This window comes from Xenopus tropicalis, chromosome 1 (genome assembly GCF_000004195.4).
Source record: "Xenopus tropicalis strain Nigerian chromosome 1, UCB_Xtro_10.0, whole genome shotgun sequence".
Taxonomy (NCBI): domain Eukaryota; kingdom Metazoa; phylum Chordata; class Amphibia; order Anura; family Pipidae; genus Xenopus; species Xenopus tropicalis.
In genome coordinates this window covers 110,865,242-110,877,687 of record NC_030677.2, presented here as the reverse complement: position 1 = coordinate 110,877,687, position 12,446 = coordinate 110,865,242, and the positions used below count along the sequence as shown (strand labels likewise).

General features: G+C 36.3%; 1 protein-coding gene across 2 annotated transcripts in view; it reads left to right on the top strand.

Annotated features, from left to right (window-relative positions):
• dgkq (diacylglycerol kinase theta) overlaps nt 1-12,446 on the top strand; it is a 102,191-nt gene that overhangs the window by 52,777 nt on the left and 36,968 nt on the right. For both annotated transcript variants that reach the window (XM_031906820.1, XM_002935871.5), the window contains exons 4-7: nt 6,409-6,494; nt 9,531-9,656; nt 10,638-10,791; nt 12,373-12,441. In XM_031906820.1, coding sequence (XP_031762680.1) covers nt 6,409-6,494; nt 9,531-9,656; nt 10,638-10,791; nt 12,373-12,441 — 435 coding nt within the window. The remainder of the gene's footprint in view (nt 1-6,408; nt 6,495-9,530; nt 9,657-10,637; nt 10,792-12,372; nt 12,442-12,446) is intronic.

Sequence of the window (12,446 nt, the reverse complement as noted above, 5' to 3'; positions counted from 1 at the left end):
AATCTCTCTGTCCTTCTGTAGGTGCCAGCGGCAGCCTTCCTATTCTCTGAGCATGTGTGTAACTTGATCCTGTCTCCTGTTCTGAGCTACACATGCCCACCAGCCAATCAGAAGCGGATCTGGCAGAGGGGAGGTGGGGGGGAGGGAATGAAACACATGTGCAGTATTAAGCAAGGAGGGAAAGGAAGGGAGAATACCTTTTTAGAGATGGCTGCCTGTTCTAGAAAATGTGAAGTAAGTGTGACTGAGTAAATATTTGATTAGGTGAGCCAAAAGTGTGGCGTTTTTACTAAACAATAGGAGGACTATTGAGCAGTATGCTTTTTAAATTTTGACTTGCATTCTCCTTTAAATGTATGTGGGGCATGAGCAGAGCTTAAAAAAAAAAAAAAAAAGGGGGGGATTGAAGATATTACACATTGTACATCAATAGAGTATACAGTATATGGATCACAACTGTATTGAGATGTTAATTTGAAATTTTAATTTGTTCAATGTAGTTCACTAGATGTCACATTTCAAGGCGAGATGAAAGCTGTTTATGTATTTTAATTTTCTACAAATCTCATTAACATCATTACTTTAGCATAAAGTGTTTTTAGCAGTTTTCTTGATCTTAACATCTCATACGTTGACACACTGCACAGGGCTTCATTGCCTCAGGTATTTTTCATTTACATGTTAGATTTACCACAGGTTTTTGAGTGATGTTCCAATTCTCTCCTGAATGCAATGCCATTGTTCATTGTGATTCCTTGTATCCTTCTCTTGATTAAAGGTGGCCACACACGTGGCGATTTTCGTGGTCGCACAAAAGATCATTCCCACCCTCCACAGACGTTCAGGGCTGAATCGTCATATATGGAGGTAGAAACAATAGAATTTCTACCTCCTTCTGCCGATTCAGCCCTGAAAGTAGATTTTGCTCAAGCGTCTTCAATGCAACTTAATGTATTAACACTCCTTTTGGAGGGCTTTCATTATATTATTGGTGTTCTTGTCATAGTACCTCCAATTTATTTAAAAGCTTGTTAAAGGACACGTAAACTCTACATTTTACTACCATGTATAAAGGTTGGGCACATCTTCCCTACCCAAACTGCATCATTTGTACTGCATATGTTCTCTCTGTTCACCATGACTATCACATTTTTCTAAAACAAGTAAGAGCTTTCACCCAACAGCCATTTTATCACACATAAACATATTTCTCCATCAGAGTGCACAGCGTACAGCAGGGTTTCTATGGAAACCAGCGATACCATCTCTTTATCAGCTGTTAGAATGGAGGGTGTGTAGTAACTTAATTTAAGAAGAACTGAGCATGCTCGGGAGCCCAATAGCCAAAGGAAATTCCTGAGGGAGGGGTCCGAGTGGGTAAGAGGAGGAGATAAATTCGCAATGATTATGAGAATGCTGCAGCCTTACTGTTAACCTTTTAACACCCAGAGTAGCAGGTATTTAAATATTTCAAAAAGGCTGTTCACCGATTGCATTTTTTTTGGGGGGGCGGTTTACATGTCCTTTAGGGATCACATTTAAAATTAAGTTGTGGAGAATAGCATTATGAGCAGTAATCAGAATGGCTTTATGAAGGACAGGTCATGTCAGAATAATTTAAATGCTCTATCATTGCTTACAGCAGACGTGCAGGCATCTATTTTAAGAACAGAGATTCCATATATACAAATGCATCACTTGTATATGTGTGTTTATTTACATAGCACTACACTTTGCTTCTTAATATATGCAGACAGCTAGTCATTCCAAGGCAATAAAACCCGTGCTAGGTAATTAAAATGTCAGCTTTTTTTAGATGTGCTGCTGTTAATGCAGCAGTGATAAACAGGAAAAAAATCTGAGGCTTGAATAATGTCTCAGAATGGACAGAAAAGGGAGGGGACATGCATTAATAAATATTGCTTGTTCAGAAATGTAATAATTGGCTTCCTTGTGTGTAGTCTACCTAGATGTTTAGTTGTTTGTTTTAATTGCTTATTAGCATAATGTGCAAGCCTTTTTTTTTCCGTTCTGCTGGTTGTGCTGTCTTCTGCACTGACACAGTTGGGGATTTTGCTGTACAAATATAGAGGGATTTCCCACATCAGGGCATTTTTAAAAAAATAAAAATTAGTACATGAGTTGATAAGATAATGAGCTTTAGTGTGTCCTTTGTACACCTAGATTATCTGGTAAAAATTAAGATTTAGATATTGCTTTAAATGAACTCTTTAACATTTTCAAAGTGAAGACATTTTTTTAAAATGATTCAGTAAAATTTGCTTTGTTTTGCAACTATTTGACAAAGGGACCAGGCTGCTGACTGCCTAAAAATACAGTTTTTATGGTTTTTAAGTTTTAAAGAAACTTTGCTATCCATGTATCAGGTTATCGTCTGTCTAGATGAATTATTGTCCCTATTTGTCTATCATTTATTTGGTGTTAGACTGTAGCACACCTGCCCAATCACTTTATTACTTAACAATACTTAGGGGCACATTTACGATTGTTTTCGAGTGCAAAATTTTTTTATTTTTTCTAAGTTTTCCTACTGTGCGGATTCATTCAAGCTTCGGTATCGTGACTTTCCTTGGGCCAGGTTGGAGCTGCAGAGTGCCATTGAGCCCTATGGGAGACTTTCCTTGGGCCAAGTTGGAGCTGCAGAGTGCCATTGAGCCCTATGGGAGACTTTCCTTGGGCCGGGTTGGAGCTGCAGAGTGCCATTGAGCCCTATGGGAGACTTTCCTTGGGCCGGGTTGGAGCTGCAGAGTGCCATTGAGCCCTATGGGAGACTTTCCTTGGGCCAGGTTGGAGCTGCAGAGTGCCATTGAGCCCTATGGGAGACTTTCCTTGGGCCAGGTTGGAGCTGCAGAGTGCCATTGATTCCTATGGGAGGCTTCCAAAATCATGCACAGAAGGTTTTCCTGCCGTTTACAATCGTTCGGATACAAAAGTTTTGTGACTTTTGGATCGCCAATACGATATTATCATGACTATTGCAATTTTTTCGTTAGCATATTCATGACACTTACGATCATCAGAAATTATTGTATCTAATCCGAATTTTACCCATTTCAGGATTCAAACTCATACTTTGATGAATCTGCCCATTAGGGGAAGATTTATCAAAATGTGAGTTTAGAGCTTAATACATTAAAACTCCTCCATGTTCTTTTCATTTTTATGGGATTTTTAGAAGCATATTTATCAATGGGTGAATGTTAGAGTTCACCCTTTTGTAAACTTCTAAGCTTCTAAAAATCCTTTTGTGTTTTTTATGTTTTAAGCTCTAAATTCACATTTTGATAAATCTGCCCCTTATTTCATAAATGGAGCAGTTGGAGGTGTAATTTATCTGTATAGCATTTTATGCAAGCTTGTCATGTTACACCTAATGATAGCTAGGGGAAACAGAACTAGGCAAAAAAATATGAATGTAATAATGAAATATGCATATTTCCTTTAGATTAGTACAATTGTATATAAAATGATGGACTAGTGGTCCTTTTAGTTTTCAAAAATATTTCTGAATTTGTTTTCTGTTTACCTAATGAGAAGTAAGAAGAAGTGGATTACTTTACATGTCTTAATATAGTGAAAATAGCCTCGCGTGTGATTATTTGCTTATTGTCTTGTTTCTAATGTAAGATTGTTGTAGAAGGAAAATACTATATATTTTGTTCTCATGGGCAGGTAATGACACATCAATTCACTACTTAAATACAGAGCTTGGCGGTAATGTGGGCAGCCACCATTCGTGTAATTGTAGGTTTCCTTTTTTATGTGTAGTTAAAGATAATTATACGGAAGGCATAAATACTGTACACAGATGGGGTTTCTTGTGCATTTTGCTTAGTTAGCCTTTTTCATGACGTTGTGAACTGAAATAATAGTACAGTAATATGTTTTTATAAATCTAAAGAATTGAATTCCTTTTTTTTTTATAGATTTCATTATTTTTCAATAAAGACAGAAGGTAGTGGTGTTTCTGATAAAATGACTGCACGTACACGCACATCAAAACATAAGGTGTATGCAATAAATGTATATGTAGAAATGGCCTAATGCATTGAATAGATGCTTAATATAGGCTACGGCTGTCATAATAGCAGGCTCTGACTGATAATTTGCGTGTTTCTAGCAGTTGTCTCCTCTGTAAGTAAAAGTAGTTTTATTTGCCGCTGTTTTGTATTTAGGTGTGTTTTGCAAGTACTGTTATATTAGTGTTGTTATATTTATGTTAAACTTGTAAAATTATGTAATGTAAGTGGGTGGAGTTTATCTGCTTATGAATATATAGTCATGGCAAGATGAGCTGTGGCAGTTTGGGTGGGGGCCATTCATTGAGCAAACTGTACTAAAATAAAAAAAGTTTACCATACTGTGGGCAAATTTACTCAATATTGAACTGGGGCTTCCAGAGCTATATCCAGCAGATAAGTAATTTCCCTCTGTCTGTATTCAGTATATCGAACTGCTCAAAGAGGGGACCTGTCACCCAAGAAATAATTTCAAATTATTTTCTGTCAGGTTAGTCAATCATAATAAACTTCGCTTACACTATATAAATTATTTAAATCTTTTTTCCTTCAGTCTGGAAATTACACAACTGCAGCAAGCAGGCAGGCGCCATTTTGTTAGTAAGGAAAGCTTTGCATCATACCAAAATCTTGTTTATGTGCCAGAATGGTGGACCTAATGCACCTGCCCATGCACTGGCTACATAATAAGATGGTGAAGAGGGAGGGGGAATGTGAGGTGGGCACTGACATCTACAAAGTGCTGAATGGAAATTGTCTGCCCTGCCTCTATGCCTAAGGCATTATACGATTGACAGCTGGGATTTTTAAATGCCTTTATAATGGGTATGGATGTGTTAATAAAAAAGTATTTTGGATTTCGTGTTTAATTTAAACAGGACTTTTATTATACAGATTTTTATGTCTGGGTGACAGGTTCACTTTTAAATAGTCAAACTCTTTCAGTCAAAGCTGTTGCAGTACTGAGTACTCAGTACTAAATTAGACAAACCGTCTGTTAATGGGAATTTAACAATTTGGTTGAAATTAATTCCAGTTTTACTACAAATCCACTACTAGTGGAAAATGTTTAGTAAATCAGCCAGTTATTTTACTCCCAAGTAGTAACTGATTCTTGTACAACAACATAAATCAGGCTAGGTTTCTAACAATAGTTTTGATTACTCTTCATACATAAAAGATTTGAAAAGGGACCCAAATGAAAAGTCTTTGAGGCTAATGCAATAAAAAAACAAAGTTTGTCCAGGTGCAGTAACCTATAGCAACCAATTAGCAGGTTGTATTTACTGTCCACCTCTTAAAAAACAAATGTCTTATTGGTTTCTATGGATTTCTGCACTTGTGGTTTCTATGGGTTATCGCACCCATAGAAACCACAAGTGGGAGTTAGACTTTCTGCATACTAACATATGACTATAGGATTACTTTTAGACTGTCTCCATTTCAGTAGATATTTTTAAGATGAAATCAGGCTGGATAGCAGTAGACTAAAGTTAAGCCTAACATGTTTCATGCATGTTGGAGCACTTATTCTTAGGCTAATGGACACACCCTTGTTCATAGCTTTTATAGGGTTTGCGGCCAGTCAGGTTAAAATAAACCAATCCTCAATGTCACATCCTCTGTGTGAAAACAAAACAGTGAAGTAGTGAAGAACAGAGTAATGAGAAAAAGCTATGCAATCTTCTAATATGCTTATCATGGTTAACTGAGATTTTGCAAAGTGATTACCTGCTAAACGATTTATTTTTGGTAATGCATGTATATGCAAAAATGATTCTTTTATTATATGAAAGCAATATACATTTCATGAGAAAAGATGAACCACCCCTTTAAGTTGGAATTACTCTAGAATTTCCATTTCCTTTGTCTGTATTTTCTTTTAAGGTATCCATACCTTATTATTTCAAATAGTCAATGTGGGTCCTTTACACAGAATGGTGCTATACAAAATCATTTTAAATGTTTGGTTTATATATTGGTTGCTTAAAATATATTGAAAAGAATGAAAACATCGAGACCCAAAGTACATATTTTGGCAGTGGAACCATCAAGGGACGGTACATGTACTTAAAAATGTAGAACTGTCTCATCTGCTCTTATAATGAAATTGCACAGTGACATTTTGACAGTTATTTTGACTCTATAAGGCTTGAAAAAATTGGTGCTTTGTATATGAAAGCTATTAATCTCTCAAGAATTAGACACCAGACTACACATTTATAAATAGGATGGCCTTATTTGAAGCAACTATGAAAAGTTTACTTGATGCATGTCAAACTAGGGATTTTAATTGATATAAACCAGCAAAATGTATTATTCAACAAATAATGGAGTATAACATCTGCTATCAATCCTTGTCTTCCAGTTTGTGAACTTCATGTGCACACAGACTGCGCCCAGTTTGCATGCAGTGATTGTCGTCAGTGCCACCATGATGGACAACAGAATCACGTAAGTGTCTGGCACAGATTAACTCTGATTTAAACATTCATCCAAGTTGGTGTCTTACATCTAAATGGGTCAACATTGAGTAACAGTTTTACTAGGAGACTTTAAAAAAGGGTCATCATAACAAAACTGCATCTGAAACGTCATCCTTTTAATCAAGCTGCCATGATGGTTGGGAAGAATTAAGTAGATTTAAAAATAGCTGATTATTGTTCAGCATTGCCTTACTTACTAAGACATACATATATTACATATTGAAAGTTAAGATGAATATCAGTAGATTGACTTCCAGTCCCACAAAGATCAGTAATGATGAAGTGGTCAGCAATTGATTCTTTGTAGCTAAGTGCTCTCACTTGACAACAGAGAGTAGTGTGAAACGGAATCTTAGGATTCAGTGGATTTATTCCCAGTCCTTCAAAGCTCAATAGTTTTGGATCTATCAGTTTTCTGTTGAGGTTTATTTTGGCAGGCTGTTTATGTAGACATGTAATGGTTCTTTTGTTCAGATACAGGTACAATTTGAGAACCAGTTATTGTTTCGGAAGGGCTTCTTTAATCTGCCTAAGGCATTTGGGGACTATTCTGAAAGTATTAACTAGCTATCTGCAATTGCTTGAATTACAGTTTCTAGACTTAAAGAGGTTGTTCACCTTTACATTAACTTTTAGTAAGATGTATAAAGTGCTATTCTGAAAGAATTTGCATTTGGTCTTCATTTTTTAATATTTGTGGTTTTTTGAATGATTTGGCTTTTTATTCAAAAACATTCCAGTTAGGAATTTTAGCAGCTATCTTGTTGCTAGGATCCAAATTACCCTAGCAACCAGGTAGTATTTTGAATTAGAAACTGGACTATGAATAGGAGAGTGACTGAATGAAAACACAAGTAATAAAAAAGTAACGATATCACTAAAATTGTGGCCTCACAGCAATACATTTTTGTCTGCCAGGGTCAGTGACCCTACTTGAAAGCTGTAGAGTCTGAAAAGGAAAGCAAATATTTAAGAAACTATAAAAGATAAAAAATAAAGACTAACTGAAAAGTTTCTTAGAACTGACCATTCTATAAAAAAAAGTTATTAAAAGTGAACCATCTCCTTAACCTCATAATCGTGAAATCTAATATCATGTGACTTTCAAATGTCATGACAAACTGTGAGGTCTTAGTGTTCATCTTATGTGTTGTGTTGTAAGAGGTTCTGATGCAAATGACCTCTCTATGTAAAGCCTATAGATGTGTTGGTTTCCTTTAGACTTATGATAAAACTGGCCTCAGTTTTTTGTATGAATGTGATAATAACCTTTTAATTGTAAGCTCCATTGAAGCCAGAAGTAATGTGTATGACGTATAAGTGCTGTGAAATGTGTCCTGCTATATAAATAATACATAATGGTAACTTATTTATAAATAAAAAATCTAAGCCCTTATTTGATAAGCAATTCACATCTCTGCTTGGAAGGGTTCATTCTAGGTGAAATGCAGTCAGCAGATTGTAAAGCACAGTTCACGGGTTATTTATAATTCTACAAACTTGGTAAATTCTACTTTTTTAATTTTTGCTTTGTGTGTGTGCATGCATTTGTTATTTTTAACAGATTATTTAATGAATTAGGCATGGGCGAAGCAATGCAGGGCACTTTGACCTTTTAAATTATTGCTAATTAATTTTACTGAATTAAAATGTTGACCCTTATAAACCCAATATTGCCAACATTTAGCTGAGAAAATACAACTAGAAGATAATGTTTACCCATTTTGTGTTTTGTTTTCTTGCACTAGTGTTAAATGCCTTTGTGCATTCGTGAACAGACTAAAGGAAACCTAGCAACCCAAACATGGGTTTGGAAAATATTGTGCCCTGTACATGGAAAAATTGACTGCGTTAACATAGGAGGTGAAAGACAATGAACAGATATTTATATAATATAAATCACCCGGACAAAAGAGTGTTTAATTTAGAGTGCCAAAAAATTGCTTGTACAGCAGTGGTAATGGATCAGAGATCAAGCGCCAACCTTGAAGTCCTTTATTCCAAGCCAGCTACATTATCTAGTCGCTTGATGCCCTGCCTTACTTTGATTCATTATTTATGTTTCAAAGGTGTCATATTTTACCATCATTTAAAATGCATAACTGGTTTAAAAATCAGCGTTTCTACCCATAATTCTTTTTTCTTTCTGACAATTTGTGAAAGTCTTTGGATTTATTACATTTAGTTCTATTTTTGATCACAATCACATTTTTTTTTAACAAATGTAAATGACATAGGTGCAGTTAATAATCATTTGTGAACATATATTACTTTTGTATTATTGTGGGCTGTGGTATCTAGGTTCTATTCCAGCCAGGGTGCTATCTGCAAGATGTTTGAGATACAATAAGAGCATATATAAATGTGTATTCACCTGACTGGTCTGTCATTTAGAAAAAATACATTTCACTTATTTGGTGGTAAAGGTATCAGGAGATAAACACAAAGGAATAGAAGAAAAAAAGAAAGAATGTTATTTAAGTCTACTAAAAACAATCAAGTACAAGGTAAAAATAATTGCAAATGGCAAATGACCGTACCTCTATACAGACAACATTAGCATCTTCCAAAGCCAAAACCAATGGCACAGCATTTTTTAATCTATAAACACTTGCTATCGAGTATGTATGTGTATGACCATTGATCACATCCCTCCTTTATCCAGAGGAGGAGATAGGAAACCTCTTCAATTGGAACTTAAATAGTTCCATCGACTGAAATTAATTTGATATGCACCCTTGACTGACAAATTCGCTCCAATGATGTTTTTTTTCTAGATTGTGGACTGTTTGCTTTTACACACAAAGTTTGTGTGTTGAGTTTTGTACATTGAGAAGGCTGGGGACCCAATGAAACTTCAGTTTTTGCTTCAATATTCACTGTTTGTTCATTAGACCTGAGTGTGCAGACACCACTGTATTTAAGTACTGCAACCAAAAAAATCTTTATTCCGGTACATGAGTGCATATATAGATATATATTCTAGACTTCTCTTTCATTTTAGGACACATACCATCATCACTGGCGAGAGGGTAATACATCTTCCAGTGCTCGTTGTGAAGTCTGCAAAAAGAACTGTGGTTCTTCAGAAGTTCTCTCTGGCATGAAATGCGAATGGTGTGGGATTCAGGTATAGAAACTTCAAATGAACACACAGCCTGCAGTGCTGTCATGGGGGTGAATATATGTGATATCATGATAACATTCTTTTACTAGTACTAACTGGTTTTGGGGGAAGGGGCAAGACAACAAGACTGGGTGGGCAGTCATTTTTTACATTTTCCAGATCCATACTACAGTAATCTGATAGGGAAGGTTACTTGACAGTTGATTACTTGGCTGATCACTTGCAAGCAGGGATCTGGAAATTGATTGATTTTCTGCTTTCTCAATATGAAGTTAGAGTGCAGGTCTGTATGCCTTGTGCCATAGAGTTTTAATGGCTAAGAGGCAGATATACAAGAGGATCTGTTGTTTCTGTCTACATGAATTTTGTAGTCACAGCCTCATTGCACCCCATACTTATTGTTTAAAATATAGTGGTGAGCACAATTTCCCCTTTTTTGCTATATTTGCCCTTGGTACACTGTTACTTTAAATTGTCATTGGAGAAGGAAGCAGAGATACAAATAAATGTGCAAGCACAAGCAAGAAATGGGTGCAAAAACAGCCCTGCATAAAAACACCATCATAGACATGCGTAACATGCTTCTTATTTGAAATTTGCATGGCCATGTTTTTAGTCAGATATTGATTGCTTGTGGTGGAGTTTTACCCAAATAGAAAATTATTTTGGTATTGTGATACTATGTGCAGAGAAAAAGCAGCAGGTAAAATGCCAGTATTTCCCAAACAGCCCTTCAGCAGGTATAATGGTAATACAATAGGTTAGTATAAGTATTCTCTGTTAATAATCACAGTTCGAAAATAATATTTGTAGGTATGGTGGCCCATATTAATTAAAATGTTAGGTTAGTATAAGCATTTCTCTGGTATTAAGCACAGTTCGAAAATTATATTTGTAGGTATGGTGGCCCTTAAATGATGAACCATATTCATACTTGCAATAATTGTATTTAGAAGTAAAGCGAATGCTCTTTTTTCACCTTAGGCCCATTCTGCTTGTTACATAATCCTTACTCATGAATGTACCTTTGGAAGACTTAGAAGTATGGTGCTCCCGCCAAACTGCGTTCACTTGCAAGCTCGCAATTTCAGCAAAATGCACTGCTTTCGAATATCAGAGAACATTCAAGCTGAGCAAGGTTTGTACTGTCTTTATCATCTGTTATGGGCACTGTTTATAACATCCATACCTAAAGTAACTGTAAATGCATTAGTGCATGCAGATTTTTGCACATGCTCTGATATTTTACTTGTGATTTTGTTACACCTACTAATTCCTTGTTGACAAACTGAATGTTTGCCATTTAGGGCCCTTACACATGGGTACTTATTAAAATCCATATTGAGTGCAGCACATTTTAATTTTGATTATGCGTCACACATAAAACCCACGGTATGTTGCTTTTAGGAAACCGATTTGAATGCATCTGTGCTAAAACATAAATCTGAATGCTTGTGCATAAAACCAGACAGAATAAAGTTGAATCAGTTTGCTTGTGTGTTAATGTGCATCTCAAATGCATGACAAATGTGTGAGAGAAAGCCCATGAGTAGGGCCCTCAGACTTTTATATAAAAATTATGTATTAGCCTTTATGAACTGTCACTTAATGGGATATTACAGGGTTGGGGCTCAGGAGTCCAGTCAGACAGATGATGTTGTAGATGGAGCAGATGATTTCATGGGGGGGGGGGGGGGGTCAAGTGCCATTTCGGGGTCGGGGTTATGATGTGGCCATCAGCGATTGACTGATTACTATAACTAACTTAAAAGGCCTGTCCGGTTTTCCCAATTTGGAAATCTAGACGGGCAGTTTTCACCCGGACAGCACTTCCAAAAACTGTGCTGTCCCATTGAAAACCCTAGTATATTAACTACTTATGAAATCAGTAAATAAATGTGGAACATTGACTTAAAAAAAAAATATGTTGCACTTATTTCTAATTAAAATAACAAAAGATTATGAAATGTATGCTTAGAGAAACAAAGTAAAAAAATCATAGTTGCACACATTGTGGGTTGCAAAAACTTAATTATAGGCTACTTTGTAAATTTCATGGATTAAATACTACGTTGTCAAAAACAGTCATGTACCCCCCAGTCAGGACCCCCAACAGACCTTCATTCCTGGGCCTCATGTTCAGCCACTGGACCTGCTATGTGTATTGTTATATATTCCGCTTGCATATTAATCCTGTTTCAGTCTGAGTGTCCCATGTGCAAGAGACCCTTAAGGATCTTATGTTGACGTTATGTCTGCCAGCTAGTGTCCTATTTGCCCAACATCAGGCAATAGTTGAACAACAGCCCCCATATGAAGAGGCTTATAAGGGTGAGATACCAAAGAGTATTTGTAAACTGCATTTTGAATGTAAAGGTAATACTTCTGCTAACAGGCTGTTGCTTTTGGTTTTTAATAAAGCTTCTTGCAAACCTTGTTTCATTTGGCAACTCCATGCATCCATCAGGCATCTCCAGCCCTTAACTTGTACAATTTTTCGCATGCTGTGGAGGCTTCACATGAAGATGAGTGGGAAGAGTCTAAAACTCATGACTTGCGTAACTTGTGTAACACAGGGGTATAAGTTGGACTGAACATACAGTGCATGGCAGAAGAGTTGAATGATCTGGGTAGTGGGAGCACCAGAAATAATTTTGCTGTGGGGCATGGTACATGGTTGTGCTATGTTCACTTCTGATTATTTGCACTTTTTTCACAGATGAAGATAATGAAAATGATGGAATAATCCAAGGATCTGTAAAAGAAACACCCACATCTGCTGATTCAAGTATG